Source organism: Dromaius novaehollandiae, chromosome 19, assembly GCF_036370855.1.
Source record: "Dromaius novaehollandiae isolate bDroNov1 chromosome 19, bDroNov1.hap1, whole genome shotgun sequence".
Lineage (NCBI taxonomy): Eukaryota > Metazoa > Chordata > Aves > Casuariiformes > Dromaiidae > Dromaius > Dromaius novaehollandiae.
This window is the reverse complement of record NC_088116.1, coordinates 5,519,947-5,546,793: the sequence shown is the minus strand read 5'-3', so window position 1 is coordinate 5,546,793 and position 26,847 is coordinate 5,519,947. Positions and strand designations below refer to the sequence as shown.

The window sequence follows — 26,847 nt, the reverse complement described above, 5'->3', positions numbered from 1 at the left end:
TTTAATGTGTAGGTATTTTTTTAACGATTGTGTTATTTTACTGGAAAAAGCTGCATCTTTTTGTGTGAAATGAGGTACATTAATTTTTTTTTCAGGTATTATTGTCATACCTGCTTCTTCTGCTAGAGGTAGTATCTTAAATTTGTTAACTCGTCTGTTCAAGGGGTCATAAGCAAGCAATATACTTCTCTCCAAACTATAACTTGGTAAACAGGTCATAGTTTTTAGAATATATTTTCAACACTTTTTCCAGTAGTTCATTTGTCTTTTCTTTTTTTTTTTTTTAAGTAAATTTATCACTTTTATGCCCCAATATGTGGTGAATGAGTATCAAACAGACAAGTTTTTAAAAGTGCCACAAGGATGGTTTTCAACACTTAGAAATCATTTTATGGCAGTCCTCCAGTTTCAGAACAGATACAAATAAGCATAATAATCAACTGCTTATGTGGGAAATGGTTTTAAGTACTTTCAGACTGCTACACATAGGAAAGATTGAGATTTGTGGATTGTCTACTGTATATATAGACACTTTCCATTTTAGAGGTGGTAGGATTAATACCTATAACAATTTGTTCCCTTTTAAATTAGCTGACTGAAATAATAATAAAAAAAGGTTCTGATTTAGTAATCCTTTTACTTCTAAAAAAAAATTTGTGGGGCTTTCTCAAATATGGCTTTGATAGCCCAGTTCTTTCAGTACTCAGTGTCTGAAGAAGAGGATTCTCAGACTTGAAATGAGACATTTTTAAGAAACTTGTCAAGAAGGCTTACAGTGTGATTAACTTAACTACATTAGTTTACAGTAGAAAGAGCAGCTGAGTCAGTTGTGCTCGTGTGCTCTTCAGTTAAATGCTGCCAAAACTTCTGGGCTCCTTTTTCATGTCATAAAATATATTTCTCAGAATAGAGTTAACCAGAGGTTTTGGTTTGAGTGTTTTTTTTTTTTTTTTTTTTCCTTATGATACACTTGCTCTTTTTATGTGGGGAAATATAAGCTAACCTTATGAATAGGATCCATTTGACTAGAAATACTTGTGTTTTGAGTAATCCTCCCTACAATTTTTGATTTCATTTTCCAAGGTGAAGCCCAAACAAAAAAAGACTTTGCGACCTTGTCTTTTCATCCTTTATTTTGGCCAAAAAGAGAAAACAGTGTTTGGGCTGGTCATCTGCTTACAGCGAGTGTAATGTTTTCTAGAGGAGGACTTACGTTTGAGAATATATTGCTATCAAAGCTTTGGTTATCTTCAGCAGAGGACAGTTAAAGGAGAAAAGGAATATAATGTTTGGGTTCCTTTTTACATTCAAAAACATCTTTTCTGTCTGTAAGAGCGCAGTAATGTGAACAGAGACAGCCTTAAGTTTTCTTGATCACAGGTCAGAGTCTGGGCATAGTTTGAATTAATGGGATTTTATATTGCTAGTAGCAGATGCCATGGCACCGAATTCTTGTTATACACAGGTTCAGACTGAAGTAGATTATACCTGCTTGTGTTAGGTTTAAATCATAACTAAAGTCTCCAGCTGTGTTGTCTCAAATTATTTTGAATATTTTTTGCATTGATGTCTTGAGAATTTGACTTTGTCACTGTATCACCATCAGTTAATTAATATCTCTAATATGTTGTTCATAAATGGGGTAAAATGTCAGTTCAACTAAAGGCAAAAACATGCCAGTTCTCAAAGACCTGGAATGGAATAAGTTTTATGTGCAAGTTGCTCAATTAACTAGGCATTTCCTCCAAATGTGGGAGAGTTTGCTTTTGCTGTTCTGTCTAAACAAATGTCATGTACATTGGATCTTCTGTTGGAATAGAATGAAAACAGGGTATTTAGTAGCGGGCCAAGGTTCAAACACCAAAGGGAATACTCTGCTCTTTGTCAAAAAAGCCTTGTTGATATAGTAAACTGGACTACATTTTCTGCATTTCTTGAAATTGAGTTTTATCTTTGTTTTTTTTTTTTAAAAAAAGGGATCTATTGTAGGCCAGCATAAAAATTCCTGTAAGAGAGAGACACGAGAGACACCTACAGATGGATTATGAATATTAAATTTATTACAATAACAGTTTACAGTACAAGGCACATACTGATGACTTACAGTCAGCTTGCAACACTTGTAACTAAACAGCCACATAAATTAATACAGGTGCATCATGTACAAGTTGGAGGGAATACTTAGTTCTGTACAACTAAACTCCAGTTTAGTTCTTTTATTCTTTGCTTGTAAGGCAAACATGTTCCTAATTTACTGGTTTTGTAAGTTCCCTTTTCACTGTGCAGAATAGAGGGTGGGATTTACCCGTGTGGTAGGTAAGTGGAAGGTGAGTTGGAAAGATGAAAGAGCTTGTTTGCCTCAAACCCTTTTAATTGCAGTGCAGCCCACTTGGTATCAATAAAACTAGGTTTTTGACAAACGTTACGTTTACGATATGCCAGTTTATTGAGCTACCTGATAACTGTTAGTAATTCTAAATTATTTCAGATGGATATATAAAAGGAAGAAAAAAGGAATCAACAATAAAAATAAATGAAGTCAGTTTCCCAGTTTTCCAGCAACTGAGCTAAACATTTTAAGAAATGAAGTGATCATAAGAACAAGATTGAGAAAACCTCAGACTAGTATGCCATTAAAAAAAATGAATGGGAACTAATGTAACTTGCATATTCAGCTTTTGTAGAATGAAAATATGGATCTATTTTATCTTATTAGATAGCAAAAGAAAGACCTTTTAAATCTACTTCTGGAAGGCTCCTTACTCTCTGTTCCGGTAGAGACCACAAACTGGATTATTCTGGCGAAAACAAAGTAAATGTGTGGCATTGCTAGTGATCTTCTGAACTGCAAATTTCTAAAAATATTTTTTTCTGTGACTATGCATGTCTACATTGCTTTTTGCGTCTTCAAAGGATTTTAAAAACTTCTGCCACTTTCAGTACATCTTTAGGAAAATTCCTTTATCTCATTTTTCAACTGAGAAATTCAAGCAGAGAAAACTTGCTTTATTTTACACTGTGACTATAACAGTGCTTGTATTACGATCCAGGCTTCTTGGCTGACTTCTGTTTCACTAGAAAACAGTAGCATTTCTTGGGCAGTTACTCAGCATTCTGTGTTAAAACCACCCAGAAAGGCAATGTTTGTTGTATATTGCTGTCTAAATAGTACAAATTAAAGGTATGTTTTTTGCCATTTCAAATGCTGTTGTAAAGCCATAACATGTCAGTAGTATTGAGCGCTAAATAGCAGTGATTTCTGCAATTATTACTCTGCAGATTATTCCATGAGAAGTAATGTTCCTGGTTTCAGTTTGTTTGCAAGGGCTAGAAGAGAAACCTTTGTCTTTGATGCACATGATGCTCTTATTTAACCTAATCGTCTTTGTCCCCACCTTCTCCCTTCCTAATAAAAGGTAGCAAGCAGAATGTCTGTTTAAAGAGACTTTTGCAAGTGGATATACATTAGTGACTGACAACCAGAACTTTAAAAAACAATTATTTTTGACGAACCTAGCAGGAAACAGTATCAACTCTAGCCAGAAATTCCACTTGTAATATAGGTCTATTTAAGATATTTATCTATTCGGGGGGAAAAAAAATCTAGCATTACTTGAACACCAGTCTGGAGAATGGAGAAGGTGGGGGGTTTTTTTCCTCCTTCATTTCCCACAATTGATACTGGGTACATACAAATACTTTATTCATCTTACATTGTCATTTCATATGTATTTCTCAATTAATAAACTCCTAACTAAAAAGTCTAATTAAAAATTCAGTAATTTTCTGTTTGGTAACTTAAAATTTTAATGGTGTTCTGAATTTTAAAAAAATTCCCAAACTGTTTCTCCCTTGCAATGAAGCCGGTTTTGAAAGTAGTTTTCTGAAATACTTGAGTTATAAGCTGTGACGCTATTTCTTATGAGTAACTGTCCAGTAAGACAGATTTATTATATTTTTCTGGTGGCAATGTAAGAACATATTCCCTTTTTAAAAATAATTTGGTTTAGGAATCTTTCGTTAGTAACTTAGAACAAATCATTGTCACTTTAAGTTTTTTCCTTATTGGAAGTTGGGCTTGAGACCTAAAGATAGTGAACTCAGGTCAACAGCTGAAGTGAGAGGCATACCTCATAGGAGGTATCTGTCTGCCCACCTAAGCAGAAGAGCCTTGTCGGAAGTGGTGAAAATGTTTTCGGAAGGCAGACACACCATAAATGCGTTCCTCTGGTGTGGTAAGTTCTTTGCACCAATGTAAACTTTTCAATAGGCTTCTTAATGCCAGCTGATATGAATGCATATATAACCTTGTTATTTTTAGCAGTATATCACCTCAGTAGACCATGAAATACAAAAGAGACGTTTATGCTCTATTTTACTTTTCATAGACTATTATAATATGTGGTAGAGTAAAAATACAATGCACGTGTGTGTATAAATGATGACTACTTAGGTTTATCTAAACTTCTGTGTGACTGCAGCAAAAGTATGGTCCTCCAACTGACTTGGCAATTGCAGTCAGGCTAAAGGGCAGTTACCTTTGGAAGGCATACATATAAAGTATAAAGAGATTAGTATGTGCGTGGAATTTAATTTGTATATCGCTGCCTCAAAATTTAATATACATAAACAGTTCTGATCAGAATCAGTCCTGTTGAACTCAATTTCTTACTTAAAAAAAGAAATCCTATTCTTCTTCAGGGTGAAAACCAAATGTATTCACATTAGAATATGAGCTAGTAAATCTTCAAAGCAGGTTTGTATAGTTTGTTAAGAGTAGTTTTGTCAGCCAGCCAAAAAGATTACTCTAAGCTTTAGTTCTGCACAAGGAAACAACAGAAAAAGTCACAGGCTCTAGCAAATTTTAGCTGTGAAATTTAATTTAAAAACAACAACAAACAAAGCAGAGCTTTAAGGGTCCACTTTTGGGCATCTGAACTCAATATTTATTCCCAAAGAAACAATGAAGTCTGTCAGTACAATGACATTGTGAATATCTAGCTTAGTTATAAAAACAGTATAGTAATTGCTAACAACTTAAATGCTTGTCAAGTTCCCCCTGTTAAGCTTTTCCTTAATGGGGTCTAAAGGAAAATGAAAAGGATTTAAAGTTTCAAAGCCTACATTACAAAAAATCATGTTTTTTTGTAATATGTGGTATGCAAAAAACAACTAGCAGAAACTGTTATCATCTACAAAGTGCAGGAAATGAAAAGGAGGATAATGCTACCAAACGTATTTGCTGCTGTACACAGAGATGTATATAGTGCTGTTGGATTGTTTCTTACAAGACATCTTCCTGTCTCTACTCCACAACAAGCCTAGGGATCGAAGGGTTTTGGTTTTTTGTTTTTGGGGTTTTTTTTTAGTTTATAAAATCCTGTTACTTGGATAATGTACGGCTATCAGAAATATTCTTGTATTTTTAGTGTAGTTTAAGCAATTAGAAGCAAATACAACATGGCCCAGTACAGACGATCACATTGAGGAAGATACAGGAGTACTGCCACAGACTTGCAATTCTAAATCTAATCCTACCTGCTGATACTCATCCTATAGCGTCTTATGCAATCACGCATACTTGCAAACAGCTCTGGTGTCCATGCATGGAATAACGGTGTTCTCATGCATACAGACATCCTTGTGTTTCCAGAATAAGTAAGTTCTTCAGTGAATAGTCTTTTTAGAAGTGCACAGCAGATTTCATTGAATTGCTTGGATGTATGTGCTGGAGGCATCATGTTTCCAACCGCCTGTTGTCAGGGGCAGCCTCCATGGAAAACTCCTCCAGTTGTTGTCTCAGCTGGAAACATAAATCTTTGGAGGGGAGAGTAGGGGAAAGTTAAATTTTATGCTCTCCCTCTCTCCCACAGAAAGTAGGTTAGCTTAAACTGCATTCATGCGGATGTCTCCAAATGGAATTTCTGTGGCTGTTTCTGGAGTAATGCTTTTCAGAATGCGCTGTCAGAAAGAAATCAATGTTAGAAAATGATTAATTTTAGAGGTAATATATAACATTACAGCCCTTTGAGAAAGGACTTATAATAAAAATAAGACTCTATTTGAGTTACGCCTCTTGAACTACCACACACAGATGTTTCAGGCTCATGTTATCTAAGCACTGTAAAGATAAAGTGCTGTAGAAGCAGACAGTGTTATTTATTATTTGTAACATATTATTTGAATGCAAGCTAGACAGATTTTGTATTAATGTTTAGGACTTTGTAATTTACTTGAATACCCTGAACCACTTGAACATATTCTCTCTGAACTGATATTTACATACAACTTACGAAAACTTCCAAAATGTCATCAGAGGCTGCTATAGATTTATAACAGAAAAACCTTATTAAGTGTGGAAGAGAAAAATAAATTTGTTCTGATAGACATACCCAAGGGAAATCTCTTTCACTGGCTCATTTAGTTGATACTGTCTCGTGTGTAATCTCTAAAGAAAGCCCCCAGTTCACCAGAGCTTAAAAAAATAATCTGGTTTAATATTTGGTGTGAACATGTCAATGGCCTTACCAAGGCCTGGGATATTACTGTGTCGCTCAGTGGGCAGAGGACAATGAGCTATCGGCTGACTAGGAGCAAAGCGGCAACAATCCTGAAGTCCCAAGGTATCAGAAAGAGCCACAAATGACGTGTATAGGACTCACCTCCTTCCTAACAGTCAAATAAACTTGAGTCAACAGAGCATATCAGATACCTCTTTAAGTGTTCCTGGAGTGATGATCAACCGATAAACCATGTAGATTGGAATGCAGATGACAGAAGAGGTTCCTATGCAATAACCCACTACTGTGGTCCAATAGGGATAATTATAATCAAAAAGCCGTAGCTCAGGAGGATTGGACAGAAAGCTGCAAGTGACAAACTGGAAGGAAAAAAAAGTATAAATACATATATTTTGATGGCACACACTTACGTTAGGGAACTCTCTGCCCTGACATAGCATTGAACTAAAAAAAAGAGTAGGACTTAAAGGATTAAACACATATTGATATTGAAAAAAAATCCCAAGAGTCAGTATGGATTAAAAAAATACATATACATGGGTATTCAACCTTTCCTTCAGAGAGTTTGATGAACTCAGGAGCTGCAGCATATAACCCAACCAGTAACAGAAAGGAACAAGGTAAAAATTCCTGTATGGATTGTTTATTCCACGAATAAGTATGCTGGTGGTTCTTGCCTAAGGAGCATTAGAAAGAAAATACAGGACCAGACTTGTTTACTTAAAGGAAAAAAAAGATGGTTAGATACTCTGCTGTTAGCTAGATTTATGCTGTTATTTTCCTGTCTGTTGTTTATGGATGCAAAGATCACAGTAGGCCTGACATATGAATGGCCTACAAACGTGGTCTGAAATGGCAGCTTTTAATGTGGCTTTTTATTTTGTCATTCAGTTGAATTTTACAATGATCACAAATCTCTGCTTTGAAATAAGGATGATTAAAAATAAATACTGTACCAACTGACCAACTATGTGGGAATAGAGAGAATTTTTTCATTAGAACATGTTTTAATTCTTCCAACTTGATTATTCCTGTTGATCTACTCTTTCCCTGCTTTTGACTGTTTTAGAATGATGTAATGTATTAAAATATGCTTCTTAACAGTTTATAACTCATTCTCATCCATCGTGATCATTTCCTTCTATAATCTTACTGAGCATGCTTTTTATTTTGATGTATAGTATAAATGTTCTTTTAAGGTTAAACAAACATTGCATTATTTTCAGATCTGAAAGCATGCCTACACCTAATTTATTTTTGCCATTTTTATCAGACACCATCTTTCTTAGGTCCATAATGAAGGATTTAGGGAATGAGAAGCTTTTGTGTAATTCCGGGTTTGTCCAGCTTGAATGAGGTTGGACTGTTTCAGCATTCCTACAAAACATGTCTGTTTTTGGTACTAATATAAGTGTTCCTGGTCCCACGTGTTCCCAGCTGGAAAAAATTGTGTGGTTCAGTCTTGCTCAGAATTTGATTCATTGTCTTCATCCTGCATATCCTTCATGACTAAGAAATTTCTTGTGAAGCACAAATTTTTAGTTGAATACCACACAAATAATATCTGTGACTATCCTTAGAAGGAGCTCTGACTCCATTTTCACAGGGTATCATCAAAAGATCAGATTACCAGCCAAATTTCCATAGAGAAATAACATATTAACTTATGGGCTTTCCTTAGTTTAGTTTAGTTTCCACTGAGAGTACAAATAGCTTTGCCTAGTAACCACATCACGAAAGCTGTATTCCTCTCTGTTTGTTTTATTGTTTTAGGATCACAAAGACAACAGTAGTATAAAAATTATTTGTGGTGTCACACATCTATTTATAGCCTTTTTTTTGACAGGTAATAAAATGAAAATCAGTTAAACACAATAATCATTACAGCAGTGTTTTGAATTCACTCTGTAGGCCTTAAGTCTACATTTTGTGCGTTAGAAACTCCATCTTGACCTGCTCTGCTCTCACTAAGGCTAGTAACAATAAAAGACAGTATGAGCTAATTTTGGATCAGGAAATGAACACTTTATGTTAAAATGTTATCAGTAATACTGCCAAGTCAAACACTGGGACAATATTTCCAGTTCTGAATTATAGATTTATAAAGGTTGCCATTAACTGCAGTAAATTTTAAGTGGGATATTCTAAAGTTGTCAGTCAGCAGTTATTGAGACAGTAAATATTTCATTATTATCTTGTTTTTCTTCCCCTGACAGTATGTTTCATCGTCATCTTTTATTGTTTCATTTTTCTGAGGTAAATATAAAGCAACAAAGCAAAGTAGCTTTGTTCACTGAGGGGGTTGTTGAGAACCCACTCTTGTTTATCTAGTTCACCTACAAAAAAAAAAAAAACCCTTAAAATACTGATTTAGTAACTAGACCTACCAGCATTTTATTGGATTTCTCACTAATTGAGCATTTTTGGCTTAGCAAGAATTGTTGTTAGAGAACTTCACAAGAAAATTCTGTAATTAAACTTCTAGAACTCTAAGGAACTGCATCGTTCAACAGTGATTTTCTGGTGCTGGGAAAAAAGGCTGCAAAGCAAACTCACCAAAAGGAAGATGGGGCTAATCGCTGCCCAGCACACTCGCCAGTACCAGCCTGGGGTAAAGCCCAGCATTTCTTTCACATCACTGCAGAACTGGGTGATGCCTGTGGAGACAAGTGGGAGGAGAGCGGTGACAGCAGAAACAAGTTTTTCGTAAGTAGGCGTACTGTGTACAGCAAATAAATTTAGAATCCATGATGAATACTGTTTTGTCCCTATAACTCTTAATTACATTAAATCTTTAAGTATTCTAAATTAGGTGTCTTATTACTTTTGGATGTCACCGTACTTCTGCCAGAGAACAGTCAGTAATAATTCTCACAGATCTGGCAGTACGTAAACCTTTTCTGAGACATCAGTGGTCCTGTTTGCAGAAACGGAGGCAGTGCCGCTCTGCAGGAGCTAAGGGAAGCCGGTCAGCGCTGTTTGTCAGCGGGGCAGTGGACTCACCATAGAACCAGGCCACAGCGATTGATTCCAGAAACACCACTGTTAGGACAGCTGGGCCAGTGGCATATTCTTCGAACAGCTTTACCACGTATGCGCCTCCCTGGAAAGGAAATGAAATTATCAGTGAACCAGAGTTCACCAGTGATGGCAGTTCTGTAATACTAGTTTTTGTATTGTTTCTTTCTGGACCAGAGCATTCACGGATGTGCAGTTCAGTCAGTTCTATCACTTCATGGCTGTTCTTGCCCGTGAAATCCTTGAGAGCACTGCTGATCTGTGTGTCCTCTCTCTCCCTGCAAGCATATTTCTGCCATACGGAAACTGAATCTGCTAGCAATTCTAGTTGGATTTTAATGAACAAACGAGATGTGAGCGGATCTCTGCTTTTTTGCATGTCTTCGGTAATGGCATCTTCTTTCTGCAGCCTGAGCCATCGCTACTGAACAGGAAACCAATAGGGTGTTACTTTGCTTTCTTTCCATTTGGGACCCAGAACCAGCAAAGGAGGAGAGCGTTGCGTCCCAGAGAGGAACTAGGCCTCCTGTTACAGTGAATGCTTTAAATGAGGAGGGAGTTGTGCATAAATGAGCAAGTGGAGTGTGAAATATGATAGGAACGTGAAATATTTTTTCCATGTCCCTTATGATCATTAAACTCAATTCAAAATTTTGCTTGTTATGAAAATGAAATCCCACAAGTGATGAAGGGGCTATTTAGGTGTGACTGACCATGCTTTCTGGCCTGCTTTGATGAGGAAGATCCAGGAAATTCATTGCTAGGGATTTCCAGAGAACACCCCAGCAAAAGTCTATTACAGCCATTTCTCGCAGATAATTTTAGCTCATTCTTTTTTTAACTTGAAATGTTTTTCAAACACTGGGAAAATGAAAATAACAATTTTTAAAATCTGTAAACAGCTTTGTAGCTTTGGAGAAAGAGAAGTAAACCATGTGTGAGATTCAGAAGGTTGTCTGCTCACTGGTTTAGCAGTTTGAGCGGTGGCTGAGTCACTTACGATATGTAGCGCATCAAAGCTCTGCTGAATTGCAACACGGTCATTTTGCAACACATTTCCTAGTGAGGGGTACTGTTCACACTCATTCCAAATATAGATTTCTAATGAATAAAGAAAACAGTCTGGAGATTTAATCTGACTTCTTGAAATTCTATCCAGAAAAATTCTATCATCTCCAAGGTGTAATTTGCAGGAAACTGCCAGTAAGCGAAGCTGAGGAGTGGGTAAAATACTTACAAATGTCAGGGTTGCTAATGACCCCAAAAAGCAAATGATGGTCAGTCCAAGGACAAACAATTCCCTGCGTTTGCTCCAGACATGTGGGAATTCATCAAGTACTCCAGTAATCACTCCTTCTAGTCCTGCAAACTGAAAAGCATGGAAAAATCAGTGGAAAAATAGAGGGCAGTCTTAACAGGAAAAAGAACTTCAGAGCACTGAAACACTGGTGCTTTATTCTGCCTGTAGTGTCGGGATGGCTACTGTTCAGACTATCCTTCAGAGTTTTTTAGTTCTTTAAGGTGGGGCACTTCTGTAGGAAGTGCTTAGCATTTCGGGAAGTACTCTGTTACAAGTGATAAGATGATGATAAGTAGTAAATGGCTCAGTAAAACCAAGATTGTGATATCAGCTGAGTTTAGCCATCCTGGAAGGAACGGACTCTCAGTTGGTCAGAACAGACTCACGTGGCAAAAGATTTTTAGAACATCTTTTTGGAATGTTGTTGGGAAGGCCACATCCAGATCCTACCTTTTAAATCTAATTAATGTGAAAAAATCTGGAATGTACTAATTAATTTACAAGTTTACAATTACAAGACAAAAGGAACCTGGAAGGCTGCATTCAACCAGTAGATTATGAATCAAGTGCTCTGCATTGTGTTCCCAGGTCTGTTAATGATTGTCACATCATGACTTTGACAAATCACTTAATTTTATTTAGGCCTCAGTTTCGCCAACTTTGAAATTGGAGTAAGAGTTGCTATCTTACAAAAGGCGTATGGAGGTTACTGTTGCTATCCTGCTTTAACACCCTTTAATGACAGCACAGTATTTGTAATTCTGTTTCTTCTGATGTTTGCTGGGATAAGGCCATACACCAAATGCTATTCATCCAGCTCACCAGATCTGCACGCTCAGATACTGTCTACTCACCGTGCTGTCTAATCCCAGAGTGAGTAACATCAGGAAAAATATGATGGCAAAGAAAGTTGAAGCAGGCATGTTTGCAATGGCCTCAGCATAAGTAATGAAGAGAAGGCTGGGTCCTGATATCAAAATGGAGAATTGGAGATAATTGTTAGCCCAGTTGTGCTGTGAGGAAGACAGGCTGCTTCACTGTACCTTGTCCTTCTAATGGAAAGCTTCTTCCCCAAGGCTATTCTACAGTGTGCAGTTACAACCAGGTTGCTAAGTCGTATATGCAGTATGACTTCTGTATCCTGTCCCTATAGAATGATTTTTAGCTGTACTGTATATTTATACCCATGCTTTGACAAAAAGTACTACCATATCCTGAATTATATATCAAATATTTTGCATAATTTGGGCCACTTGCTCAAGCCGAGATTAGCTGCCCTGGCCCTGCCTTTTTAATGACTCAAAAAGTGAAGGCCTCTCTCAGTCCAGAAGACAGTATATAAATATACAAAAAGTTAGCCTACCAGTATCTTTGGCAACCTCTGATACATCTTCGTTCCTCATCTCAGCCATGTATCCAAGCACAGTGAAAATGACAAATCCGGACACAAAACTGGTCACACAGTTCACGGTACTGGTAACCAGAGCATCTCTGCAACAGAAGACCTAACTCATATCAGGGACTTGGCATCTGCTGAAAAGGATAGTTTACTAACAGATGGGCTGAGTTATTGATATGAATAGGCTCCTGCAGAAACCAGAGACGTGCAGTGAAAAGAACAAGCAGCAGGCATGAATAAAAGAAAAAGAACTACTTTTTCTCATTACTTTTTCTAAGGAAGAACTTCAGACAGATGTTGTGACATTAGTCTGGCAAACTAGTTTGAGAGCTGGAATTACATTGCATTTTTTAAAAGAAAGGAATTACTGTAGAAAATTAAGGAATTGAGGAATTTATTTTACAAAATATAAATATGAATCCTTTAGAAAATAAGGAATAACTGAAAATTATGTTTCAATTCAGGACTCTAAAGTCATATCCTAACTGACTGCAGAGATGAAATAATTATAATCTGATTGTTTGGCAGTGGGGCAGTCTTTTCACAAGTTTCTACATTTTAGTCTCACTGCTGTAATTGGCAGAGATGATCTCTCTTTAGGGTAGGCACAACAGAGAAGAATGTTTCAGATTGCAGGTTCTTTGAGTAAACTTTTGTTCTGTTACACTTTCATCTGATTTATATGTATACAGGTCTGACAGCTCAATGTCCTTCGCCAGCACTGTTTCATAAATGCCCACGCTTATATTTTTTAACTCTATTTTATTTATAGAAGAAGGTAGAACTCACTGGTAGCAGTTGTTATGAAATTTGTTGTAGCTGGCATAAGCCAGTAGGACCCCAAAACCTGGACCAAGGGAGAAAAAAATCTGAGCTGCTGCATCCACCCAAACCTGAAAAATAGTTAAGATCAAGAAAAAAAGATCACATGAAACAGACTGAATGAATGAATTTGGCAGATTCAGAATATCACTGGCCCTACAAAATTGTATTTCACTAGTCTGTCTGTATCCTAGTCTTGGTCTAAACCATTTTGTTAGACACTTGTGTTGAAATGTATTTTTTGTAGATTTGTGAGACATTTAAATATCCACTATAATTGTAGTGTCTTTGCTGTGCTTATTTTCACTGGTGATGTAATTAGTATTTCTCTCAATAGAATTTCACCATACGAAGAAATGATATTACATTTCTTTGCGCAGCATTGTAAGTACTTAGTGACAATTTCACTTCTGACAGCATCTTACATTAATTCACAGTGATTTGCCTGTAATGAGTTTAACAGCTTTTGCAATATATAGGGAGCTTCCTGTCCACGATTTTGCAATGGGTTTGGCCAGTCTTTCTTCCTCCAAACTCTGTTCTGTGCAATAGTTAGGCCGTGCGGACGTGTTGGCCAGGCTAGGCAGTAGATGACTGCTGCCCAGTTTTTTCCTGGACTTAGAAAAATATATTTGACAGCGTGGATGCAGTTCTAGTTCTAAGGACTCGGTTCAACTCTGGCAAAGCCTTGACAGATGCAAGTGTGATGATCTTGTTATGAAAAGGCTGTTGTACTTGAGAAGTGGCCATAGCCTTAATGAGTAGTGTTTCTAAAGTACTAATATCAGTTCTTTCTGAGGTGAAAGTCCTCATTCATTTATCCTCTTTTGATTGAAACATGGAGTTCATTGCAACTCATTTCTAATATTCTCATTTGTCGTGTGAGGCCATCCTGTACCATCCACAGATAGAGCTCTGTCATCGTCCAGCACACAGATTGCAATCTGCTGTCCTCACTTCAGATACATCCAATACAATATCAATGCCCTTTATTGCTTTTTCAGAAGATGTGGTCCCCTATTGGAGATGCTGCTTTATCAGAGACTGGTGTCTTTTCATTTCCTCTTCATTCAAAACTCTCCATATCAGCTGGGCAGCAGCAGACTTGCAAACATTAGAATTTTTAATCTTTTTATTTGTAGTATTTATTGCTTTGGGCTTTTTCTATTATCCTACCCACTAGAGTCTTTCATATGCAGTGAAGTAAATGCAGCCTTGAGCCTGATGGACTGCTTGTCATCCACACTGTTCAAAGCGAAATCAGATACTGGAATGTTTTGGGTTTTTTTGTTAGCTTAGTCTTCTCCTGACTCCTCTTTTCTTTTCAGATCGTGCTGGTGTATGCAGGCCTGACTTGTTTATTCCCTCTCACACATGCATTTGCACATGTCCACTCATCATTGTTTGAGTCATGCTTCAGTTGGTGGATAGAGACTCTCTCTGGGCTTGTCTGCCAAAGCTTGTCACAAGATGGACTCCTTACGTTTCAACTCAGGTAACCTGCACTAGTTGAATGCAGGCAATAAATTCACTCACCAGCCTGACAGTAGACACCCCTGGATGTGGGAAGGTACACCTGAGTATGTAATGATCCTTTCACAGTCAAAAAAACTGCAGCTAATGCAGTTGTTAGAGGTTCATAAACTTAGTTTGCTCTGTGTGACTATCGTGGGTGAAGGGTTGTGTTGCAATGCGGTAGCAATTATAATAGCTCCTTGCTCAATGCCGAGCTGTCCCCCGTTTTCCTGGGGAAATGTTTGGTCACTTGTTTTCTTTTCTTTTTTATCGTATCACTAATGATATTCAAACCACTGTATGGGAACTCTGCTATTAGGACAAGCTAAATCAATGATGGACTTAAAACCTGGAATAGCAGAATAGAGCCAGAAGTCCTCTCTAATCTTCAAAAAATCTGTATAATTATGAAAAGAATAGCACAACTATTTAAACGAGCATGAAGTTAGCCTTTTAAGTCTATAGGCTAAAAGTGAATCTCTTCCCTTTTGTAGTGTGTTGGGGGTTTTTGTTTTTTTGGTTTTTTGTTATTTTTTTTTTTACCTCAGTGGCCAGGAGCTTCTGCCAGTCAGGTTTCAAGTAGTAGAGGACACCTCTCCAGGCACCAGGCAAAGTTGCACCTCTCACTAGCAGGATGAAGAGTATGACATAAGGGAATGTGGCAGTCACCCATACCACCTGTGAGGGAAAACATTGAGATAGCATTTGCCATGGGTAGAAAATTAACAGTCAATAACAAGAATAACGAGGTAAACAAATGAAAACCCTTAGCATTTATAGCAGCTTCATATGAAGTTCTCAAAGTTCTGTAAACAGGCAGTTTATGCGTATACAACCAGGCTTTCTCTGGGCAGGGTTGTTGTCCACAGAACAGTGGCATAACTCGTTTTTATGTATTATTTAGATAACAGTAGCAGTCACTCTGTGCTAAGTGCTTCCCAAACACGAGAGGATGTAGTCCCTGCCCTGAAGACAGTCTAGGATAACTTTCTGTCATGTTAATCGTCTCCTTGAGAACTGCCGCAAAACTGTACTATACCAAGTGTTTTCTCTTGCTTTTCCATTCACCTTGCCAGATGTTTTGACCCCTTTCCAGATGCTGAAGTATACAATGGTGAAGATTAACAATAAACAGAGGGTCAATTGCCAGCTAATGCCCCCCAGGTCATCCAGCCCATTGGACCTATGCACCTGTAGAACTTGGCGGCTGAAAGAGGAAAGAAAAGCACAATATAGATATTTTTGTAACAAATACTTATGTTAAGTATGCTTTGAGCAGTCATTCCCAAATGAGCATTACTAGTAGTCCTGAAGCCTTGATAAGTAGTCTTCAGAGCCATGTTATTTTTTATTTTTTGTAATTAAAAGCTTTATATTAATAGTACACCAGTGATGATCAATGATTAATGATGAGAGCTGATAATGGCTAGAAAATTTGGGAACCTCTGATCTAAAATGGAAAGTTAGAGCAACCCCCCCACACCCTGTGCTTACATACAGCTACAGATATTTAGTTATTTGAATAGTTTAGAGTAAAGTACCATTAATAAATACCCCTTCTGCCCCTCCAGAGAAAAGCTTGTTACATGTTCTGCCATTCCGTCTCGTATTACTGTCTCCACTTACATGCACTTACGTATAAAATTCTTCTGCGGGAGAGATGGAGTGCAGGGCCCAGCTGACATTGTCCTTGCTGAAGTAGTTAGTGCAGTTGCCTGTATTCCAAGCATTTGTGCAGCTAGTCCAGGGCAGCTCCGTTGTGAAGGAGGATATGAGGTAGTAAAAGGCCCAAGCCATAATGGTATTGTAGTAGGAGGCTACATAAAGATCTATTATACAGATGGCAAAGCCAATTCCTAGTAAGGTAGGAAACAGTTACATGAGAGTGAGCGTAAGTGTAATTTTTAGGGCTAGAAAGAGAAGGAATTGGTTATTCACATCAACTACGATTAGTAACTGTCTCAGGCATCCCTGCAGAAGATACACATACCCTGTCAAGTGTCTACAACACTGGAATTCCATGTGTCTTCAGAAAGACTCAGGCTCTGATTGCAGAAAAGCATCCTTATTCAAGGCAGAAAATGCTTATATAGTTTTTTCATCTGTTCCTAAAATCTGGAATTTAGAAATATGCATCTCCCACTTCAGTAAAAAACAAAGACAAAACCAGAGCTGTAACACTGGGAACAGGGGTAACGAGCAAATAGAACAGGTCCTTCTACTCTAAAAGACTCCTTGGTAGGATAGCAATTGAGAGACAAACAGATTGAAGATGGGGAATAGCTTCTTTACAATATTTTTGAAATAGAAATTATAGATCTTTCTGCTTCCCTGTTTTTAATTTTGTCTTGGATTCAGTTATGTTGTATTTACTTCATTAATTGTTCTGTTTATTTTTGGATTTTTTCTAGCTCAAGAAACTAGCTTTCTAGCAGAGAAAGGCCTCTTTCAAGTCAGTTGGAGAACTGCATGTCATACATGTATATGAGAGTACATGTATGTGAGAAAGAACATGTATATGAGCACATACACATCTACAGATGTACATAAAGCTTTATGAAAGCTTTCTTTGCAAAGCCAAAATCCTGCGTCTAAATTAGCCTTACTTTGTTTTCTGAGATTTTCAAAAGTTTTTTTTTTTCAGAAATTTCATCTTTATAGGAAAAATCTTTCAGTTATTCTGAAAGTTCTAGTGATTTTCCATTTTCCTTCATTACCTTTGAATATAGGACAAATTTTTCTCCAAATTGAAATGCACCCATTCCTGTGGTACTGTCCTAGTGCTAGCTCCATGTAGAAAAGAGGAATACCTCCAAAGATGGCCATGATTGTGTAAGGGATGAGGAATGCTCCTGCAAGAAAGCAAGCAGATGATTATAACTTTTCATAGTAGTGCTCTTCCAATAGTGTCAGCACTTCATAAACAACAGTTCTTTCCATCCCGCAGGGAAAATGCATATACCCTCCCCAGCCAGTGTGCCATGCTGAAGTACCATGGGATTTCTCATATGAGTAACTGCTTAGCTGTGTGAATAAGAAGGAACACTCAGGTGAAACTTCTCACATTTCTGTAGCAAGTATACCTAGGATTCACAAAGACTGTACTGTCTACCTTGGATACAAACTGTGAGATGGGATACATGTAAAATAATTAATTTCTTCAGTAAAATGCCTATGTACATCATGGAGACAAAGTCTTTCCTTTTGAGGCTCTCTTTGATTAGATTTTAGATTGGCTGAAATGTAGTGAGACTAAGGCCTAGCATTCCTACTGAGTGTTTTGACATGTTGATTAATTAGGTTTTAAATATTCCTTGTGTCAGGGCTTCAGTGTCTTCTCTTGGGAGGTTATTCTGCACCTAACCAATTCTCAATTTCTAGCTGTACTGACTTTTATATCTTACTAAAAAGTTTCTAGTTATCCTGTTCCAGTATTTAGGTTTTTCAGTTTGCTTGAAAGATTGATAATTTCCCCATAGCCATTTGTCATTTATGATACTAAAATGTGCCACTAAGCTCATCCATTTATAAGCACAGAAGTTCAGTACTAAGGAACAGCATACAGAACTGGTCACTGACCTCCTCCGTTTTGATAGCATATATAAGGAAATCTCCACACATTTCCCAGATCCACTGCATACCCGATGACAGAGAGCAGAAAGTCGATTTTTTTACTCCAGGTCTCTCTGTCGTCTAGCTCCATCAGCTGCTGCTGGCCTTCTGCTCCACAGGTGGTAGACGTGGTGGTTGTAGTGGTGGTTGTGGCTGCTGGGGCAGTGCACTGGGCGTCTTCTACCTCTCCCATTCCATTGGAAGGAACAGAGCTCTGAACCCCTGAATAACCATTTGAGATCTGAGCTGCCTCCCCTTTATCTCCCTGGCTGGGGTGGACTTTATTGCCATCCTCCATTAGTCGCAGGGCAGATTTAGGGTTTCTGACCAGAAATCCGTTCTCTTTACAGTCTTCTCCTTCATTACAGTCTGAGACATCTTTCTTGGAAGTCAGGGGCTGGGTCTCATTGCTTGGTGCCTTTTTTTCCATTTTTCCAAGAGATTTGTTCTGCTCACTTGCAGACAGAGAGCAGCATAGAGTCCCCTCGTGGCTTGTTTCCCCACTCTTTTATTCCCAATGCTCTTAGATTTTCCCTTCCATTTTTAAATCCACTGGATTGTAGGCACAAACACCATCTAAGAAGTCAAAAATAGTTTAAAAATGCATTATAGGGCTTGTTGATGCTGGCAATTTTCTAGTTACAACTACCACAGATTCTGAGATTAAAGTACATTTGGAAATAAGAAGCCATCACAACATGCAATCTGAATCATTTAGCAGTTAGCTAAACTCTAAGTGATCTACAGAGAAAGCTGATAGGGAGGAGGTAACCTTTCTCTTCTACACTAGAAGTCTGTACGCCTGGCTTACAACCACTGAGCCAAATTTGCTGGACTTTGTGCATTGTTGGGCAACTCACAGGCAATCCCAGGCCTGCTCTCACCTGTTCCCACGTCCTCCCTCTGAACACCGCTTTCCCAGCCAGGCACCTGGTGGAACTGCCCATTTGCACAAAGGAGGGCAGAGTTTGGTATTTGGCCTGAGTTTTCCTTTTCATAAGATCATCCTGTGACTTCTAGCGCTAGTTTCCAGATTCACCCAACATTAAGGGAAAAGAATTATTTAAACAAATAGATAGCAATAGATACGCAAATTACATTTCATGATCATCTGTCTTCAGAAATCCCACAGTGCGTGCCATGTTTAGCAACAGAGCTGCAAGGCTTAAGTGAAGGTTTAGAAAACTATTTAAATGTCATTGCATTTGCATCAACTAACTTTTGAGGCTCAGTCAGTACTAATAACAGGAAAAAAGGTCAGGAGACTTCACTTTGGTTGTTTTGAATCAGTAAGAAATAACTCTTGTGGATCTATTTAGGACACAACCTGTCCCCAGTTCCAAACTTGGGAAGGGTAGTGGGTGTGAATCCTATGCTATACGCCCCGTAAACAAAAAAACAGACATTGAGACAATCCCTGGCTTTACCTTCTTTCTTCGTACGTACTGGAAGAATAATCCAAGAAAAACAAACTGTTCAGAAATTAAAAAAAAAAAAAAAAAACAAAAGATAAAGCATTTTGTTTTCCCTTGCGAACACAAAGAACAGAAAAAGAGTTCTGATTTAGCTGGTCACATTCTGTTTTCTGCTCCTTTGCAGAGGTAACGTAACTGTCCAGCTGCCCTTACTCAATGAAATCTCAAAATAGGAACTGATCCTTTGTACTGTAAAGCTCCTGGGGCATTAACCTTGCTTTCCTTATAGCTTTGAAGGTGTTACACAATCTACGTGACACTAGCAAATATTAAATAACAATAACTACATCTCGTTTTTCCTTTTCAAAGCATTTTACCGCAGTAAATATCATCACAACGTCCTGACCAGAAGAATAAGCATTCTTTCAGTTTTAACTGTTGGAAAAATGATAGCAGAGAGGGGATACTGTTTGCTCACTGCTAGGATTTGCTTACTGCCAGAGTTATTAAAGCCGAAGGTGTTCCCTGCTTCCAGCCTTGTGCACAGACAACTTGTTACACCTCTTCCTAAACATTTATCTCCGCAAGCAGGAGGAGAAGGAAAGCTACAAAGCTGCAGAGCAAACAGGATGATGTTCTCAAGCTAGCAGTCTCTGAAAGGTGTTAAAACAGGAATCTGTCAGTTCTTCAGGCTTACATTCTGTGTTTACCCAGATAATGTTCGTTTCATCGTATAGTGCACACTGCATCACTGAATTCCTACAATAACAATACTTTGTTACTATTAGTTAATCATCCACGAACACTGAAACGTCTTCAGCGTCCCAGAAGAAAGATAATATGGCAAAGAACAGTAGTTTCTGTTTTACCTGCAAGAGTATAAAAACCCAGAGTCTTTGGAGTCCAAACCTTCCAAATGTCTCACAAGAGCTTGCATAGATGAAAACAGTCCCACCACCACTGATGGTAACAAAAATCCCGGGAAAGGCCACAGCCAATCCTTCTCCCCTTCTTATATACTAAATAGAAGATTGGAACATAGAAAGGTAACCTGAGCCCTTCTGGACTTTACACCTCTGAATCGTAAATGAGAAAGCAGTAAAGTATGTTGATTTAACTGTAGGACTAATTTATCTTGTAGGACTGAATTTTCCATACCTGAGACTTAAGCATTTCATGTATTTATAAAACACTTAATTTCTGCACATAGCTAGTTCTTGGCACATTCTATACTGAGGAGAGATCGCTGAATGTATTGTTGCTTTCCTGCATGTGCGACAGTCAAGATCGTTGTCTTATCCAATTCTAGATGCCTTCCGGTCTTCTCCAGACCAGAGGAAAGAAATACCAAATCATTTAAAATATTTTTGTATGATTTTCAGTAGTTTTAACCTCAGAGCTGTAAAATGAACTTTCCAGGGCTTCGGCTGGGCTTTGCACTACTCCTTTCTGAAAGAGAATTACAGCTGATAACTGTCATGGGAAATATCTCTGGAGTGACAGACTTTACAGCTATGTTCGTGGAGGCACAGCTGGCATGTGAAAACAGCATAGTTACAAAACCGTAAGATTTCAGTGTCCTGAAAAAATAAACTTTAGGTTATCTCACTGGAGAATGTCCTCCTTGGACCTTCTTGTTACAATTCAAGGAAAAAATATATAGCTGAAGGAATTGTAACTGCTATAAACAGTATAAATAGCTGCAGAACTAGAGCTGTGGAAGGCTGAGATGTATGCTAAGCTCATTAGAGAAAATTATGCTAGTGCTGGAGGTTTTTGCCCACGCCAGCCTCCGCTTATCTCTGTGCGACCATCTCTCTGTGGTTACAGGATCGAACATGAAGTTTGGTCATTTTAGTGAATGATATAAGGAACAGTAATTTATTATGTTTTTCTTCTGAGCTGTTGCAAAGGTTGTTGTTACATAAATACATATCAGCTTCTTATCACCAACAGAATTAGCTACCACAGAAAAAGAAAAGGAAAAGAGAAAGCAAAAAAAGAAAGACAGGTGTGCCTTCGTTTAGTTTTGATCCGTGCTTTGTAAATGTGGCTTTGCTCCTTTAGAGGCCATGTCTGAGATGTCCCTCTCTATTCTAAAGAGCAGCTTCCCTCTCACTGGCACTGTGCTTTCCACAGGCACATGGAAGGCATCTCACTGCCAGCGCCGTGAACTGCACTCCTCCTTACGCAAAGAGTGACTAAGGAGGAGTGAAGCTTCGCTCAGTTCCAGGGAACCTCAGCTCTGCCCTAGAGAAACACCAAGTAGCAAGAAGTCTAACTGTTCTGTGCTTTGCTTCCCCCCCCCCCCCCCCCCCGAATATGCTGGTGTGGGTAATTGAACACATATGTGTCTAGGAGCTAGGCTGAAGCCTATCTAATGCAGTTCACATAAGCCAAATACTAATTAAATGGTAACGGAGCTAAATTTGAACCAGGGCTGTAGATGTAAAAGGCCCTGTATCTCCCTTGATACACAAAAACAACTCCTTTGCATCTGGCAAAGCAATCCTCTAGGAGCATCACTGTCCTGGGGTCCCGAGCAGGGAACGGTGGCATTGATGATCATTGCCTTGTTTATCTTTCGAGGCATGTTGGTGACCTCTTGTGGCAGTGTGGGGATCCCCTTCCTTTAGTGATCCACCATGCAATGACACAAAGCTTTCCAGCACTCTAATACAAACCCGTTTTCCTGTATTTTGGAAAGGAGAGAATTGACTTTTAATGTGTTTAAGAGGTTAAAACAATCAGATTGAGGTGCAGCAAACATTGGATGCTTCAAGGGAGGCAAATGTCAATAATGCCTCACGTCACCTGGAGAATACTTTATTTACGATGGGGCAGCAGTGCAAATTCCTGATGTGCTGAACTCAGCACAAGCCTTGTTGAGCCACAGTGTGCATGACTACAGAAGTTATTTGTCTCCAAATGATCAAACACATTTCAACTCCCACAGCTGCAAAATATGCATATTTGCATATATTTCACTTCAAACAATTTTTTTTTTTTAATGTGCTGATTTAATAAACCAGCACTTGCTGGAGTACCAGCCACTGACCGAGTTACAGCTGCATTCCCGGGGGAAGATTCTCACACTACTGCTATCACTCACAGGGCTCCATCTGCCTTACTTCTGTCCACTTACATGCTGGCAATTACAAAGAACTAAGCTGCTTTGAAGTCTAAGACAAATTTACCCCATATTCTTCGCAAACAGACCAAACACCTTCCTTATTTCCATTCAAAAGTTAAAATTATTTCTGCTAAGTTGACCTAAATCTCATTTTTATCATGAAGTATCTAAGATCATTAAAATTATTTAGCTGCTCGACTGCCTTTCAGTAAAGATGCAGTTCACACCAGCAGTTGTATGTAAACACACAGAGTTCGTGGAAATTCTTTTTATCTAGGAAATCAAGAGAAGTTTGTATGAGGATAGAAACCACGCATCCTTCACAGAAAAACACCGTGTAGTTTATCTGTAGCTACTGTTCTCATCTCTGAGCCACAGTATCAACTCCGACCCTGTGACAGCCACATACATGTGGTTTTCCAGATATTTGATTCCAATAAATATAGATGTAAACATTCCTGGTCTTTCCCCATACCTCCTCACACAGTCCTAGCCTGTCTTTCTGCACAGGATGGGAGGTACGTGACTTGGATGACAGTGTGAACGTTGTAAAGATTATCCCTTTTGACGTGTTTTTGCGGACCAGTGAATTCCTATTTTGCTGCATATGTGGAGTGAGGGAGCGTACAGTCTTAAACTTACTTTTCCTCCCATTTTGCACAGGCTAAGAATTACACTTTAGTCAAAATTTTACAGGATAGCTTAGATGCTCCAATATGAGGAGCTGTTAGAAAATAACAAAATTTCAGCGAGTTAAATCTTGAAACCAGACTGCACTGCATTACGATGAATTTTACCTGCTGTTTGTCATAGATGAGTCATATTTAGAGTTTATAACTCAAAAAATTAATGCCATTTGCTTTTGAATGTGTTTACATATACTGATTTCTATAAGAAATGAGTACCTAGAGTATCTTTTTCTATTAGCTTGTTTCCATTAGGCAAATTGATAGTAACTGTGATAGATTGTATTTCAGATTACTAAAACCGATATTCATAAATACATAATAAGATGATACACAGCCCCAGCTTTAATAGGGCTGCTGGTAACCAGAGATACTAGGTACAAAGCATATATAAGCTGACATCTGGACCATCCCTCAACAACTAGGAATTGATCTCTTCAGTTTCTTTTAGCTACGCTTCATCTGTTTTAAAATATTCAAAACAGATTTTTCATCAAGAATGATCAAAATCAACTGAAAGTACTGGATTATTTCCATGCATGTCAGATCCGATCCCATTGCCAATGATTTTAAATTTAATTGGGTTTCACATTTCTGCACATCACTATAATACATATTTTATAATAAATGTACAGTATATAGATGGCCAAATGGATCTTGTATATGAATAATTGCAGCTGTCCAAGGGCTGGCTCACACTTTCATTAAAACAGAGTAGAGCTGTATTCAACAAGTAATCCCACGGAAACAGTGACCCTTCTGGGAGAATAAGGAGCTACTTACCAAAGAAAGGATGGCATAAGTAGTAAGCTTTCTTCAGTTAACCCGTTTGTTCCCAGATAAGGTTAAATATAGGTAAGATGTAAAAGCAGTGCTTCTAAAAACAATATTACTGGGGAAACATCAACTTGTACTGTGAATTTTATGGCATAATCTTGTCCATGTTTCAGTCTGAAATTATAGAGTAGGCAGGAAACAGAGATTTTACCAATAAAAGTTGTTGAGAAGAGACACTGTATTATAGTAGGAATGCTGCCAAACTGATGACAGTCATTTAAAAAGGGCGGGGGAGAGAAAATACATTTTGTGGCTGGAGAGTGCCCATGCGTAGTGCAAGGAAACAGATAAGCTTAGAAGGAATGATATTCCTTTTGTTTTCTTCCTCAAATTATTTATACAAACTTGAAGGAAGAGTCATAATAGAGTAATTATCACCAAATAAATAGAGCACTGTTCCTTACTATGATTCTGCATGGGCAAATTAACGTGCACAATCTGTCAAGAGACCTGTTTGCTTGCTCAAAAGTGAAAGGCTGGCTGTATATGTGTGCCAGCATGCATGTATTTATACTTTTGCTTGCAACGTTTTTACCTAAAGAAAGTAAAGAAACAGTCATAAGTGTTCCCACATGATGTTTCTTTGAAGATACTTGTCAACAGCAATCTCCAAGTTACAAACCCACTATTCAGGCTCCAGGCTCTATTTAAGCATTTTATGAAATACTTATCCCATAGATGGGCTTCATTATGTTGTTTTAGTTGAATAAAATACAGATTACCGGACCTACAGAGCTGCACAAATACATTTTTGGAAAAGAGTTAGAACACTAGCCGCAGAACACTGGGGTACAGAATCAACATTTCTTTAGGCTCTTAATGCTGTTCCTAGTGAAAACTCTGCAGCTTAAACATTTCCTTGCAGGAAGGCAGGAAAGAGATTAAATATGCTGCACATTTCCATGTGTGGGAATATATATATATTTTTTAAACTAAATTTTCAGTCTGGGAGCAGTTTTTGTTAATGTATATAACCAGTTGAAACTCATCTCCCCCCATTCAATTAGAAAATGCACCCACATCAGTCATTTGCCCTATGCCAAGTTTACAAAGTATTCTCTGAGATTATGGTCAATCCACTCATCGAAAACACCAGAAGACAAAGCATAAGTGTGAGATGTTTTCCTGATAAAATGCTTGACAAGTAACAACCTACATTTAAAAAATTCCACAGACATAATGATCCCCAGCACCCAAGCCCAATGAATGCACCATCCTTTTCCCCCAGGCTTTAACATACCAAAGCATGTTTTCCCTGACTATTTATGTGTTCAGTGACATTGTACTCCTCACTTAAACTTCCTTATTACTTAGCAAACTAACCCAGAAAGCCAGTAGGTTTCAGCAGTAAACATGATTGACTATACATATATTCATGACACACTCTTCAGATTTATTATTTATAATAAATCTGTCCCATTGAGTTAGATAATTTACTATGCTGGAACAGTTTACCTTTTAAAACATAATTCAATGTGGTTAATAGAGTTTACTTTATCCTTTTAAAATAAATAACAGTTTGCACTGATTTTTTTGCTTCAGATTCTGCTTCTTCCCTGTATTTTTCTTTTGTTGTAGTTTGACATTTTTTCAAAAAAATTAAATAATTTTTGCATTCACAATACAACTATATGGACTGCCAAAACTCTTAATTTGAGATTGTCATAACTGTTCTGCTGCAGGCATATGATTCCTAATATCATAAGTGCTAGACAAGTGCCTGAAAAAGGCAGAGGAGGGCATATAACATAAGAAAAGCAAGCAAAAGCATATATTAAAAAAAAATTAGAGCAAACTTTCACCAAAAATTAATGCATTTTTTTCCAAAATCATGTTAGATATGTATTTTCCCAGTTTTTCTTTAATTACTTTAAGACCTTAAGAGGTAATTTAAAAATCAAACAATCAGAAATATTATATACATTTTAGACTGTCATTAGTATTTCAGAGTTCATAAGCAAAGTTGAAAGAGGTGATGAAGAGTGAAAGTTAATGAAACTCTGCTCTCTGCTCAATTCAGAAGGTAGGCTCTGGAGACAGGCTTCCAGGAGTCTGCCTAAATTTCATAACGTACTTTAGATATCTGTGTGTTAGAAATAAAATTATAAAGTACCTGTCCTTCGGATGGGTGTGAAGCGCTTTCCCAGGAGTTATCCGAGCTCGAGTAACCCCAACCCCACGTTCCCTTCAGAGTCTCAGCAACGCAGCCTGTGGGCAACTCAGCATCTTGGTGAGGTTTTTGTACACCAGTCCCTCTCACATGGTCTGATTTCAGATAATCTGCTGCCAAAGAGCTCTTTAAGAATTTTTGCGTCACTTTAGTCGAATAAACTTTATGTTTCACCAGGGCTGCAGCTCAGCTTTCCTCCTAGAGGTGGGTGGCTGCATTTGTGTGTTCTGCTCAGTTCACCAGAGCAGGATCCGGTGAGGCTAGAGTAAGGCTGGGGGAAGCTCTTCTGGTAAGGGACAGTTTTGTTGTCTGTCATTGCAGCTATGTATAGCGGAATGGTGGTGGTGAAAGAGAATATATGGGACTGAAGTTTTGAGGGAGTCAGTAATTACAAGTTTGCAGGTGGGTCAGTTGATTAC

At 38.0% G+C, this 26,847-nt stretch overlaps 1 protein-coding gene across 3 annotated transcripts; it reads right to left on the bottom strand.

The window, feature by feature from the left end:
* Positions 1–2,038: 2,038 nt before the first annotated feature.
* On the bottom strand, positions 2,039–26,847 carry SLC6A4 (solute carrier family 6 member 4). Of its 3 annotated transcripts, XM_026101443.2 has the most exons (15): positions 26,372–26,847; positions 24,205–24,372; positions 18,155–18,763; positions 17,293–17,427; positions 16,212–16,431; positions 15,644–15,782; positions 15,119–15,253; positions 13,028–13,131; positions 12,203–12,330; positions 11,694–11,806; positions 10,777–10,908; positions 9,525–9,624; positions 9,078–9,178; positions 6,713–6,880; positions 2,039–5,961 (listed from the first exon to the last, which is right to left on the bottom strand). In XM_026101443.2, exons 3-15 carry the CDS (start codon positions 18,615–18,617, stop codon positions 5,887–5,889), a joined length of 2,013 nt encoding a protein of 670 aa, XP_025957228.2. In that variant the 5' UTR covers positions 18,618–18,763; positions 24,205–24,372; positions 26,372–26,847; the 3' UTR covers positions 2,039–5,886. The 3 variants fall into 3 exon arrangements, with proteins under 3 accessions (XP_025957228.2, XP_025957227.2, XP_025957229.2); XM_026101442.2 differs by lacking the exon at positions 24,205–24,372; XM_026101444.2 differs by lacking the exons at positions 24,205–24,372; positions 26,372–26,847 and adding an exon at positions 20,472–20,620.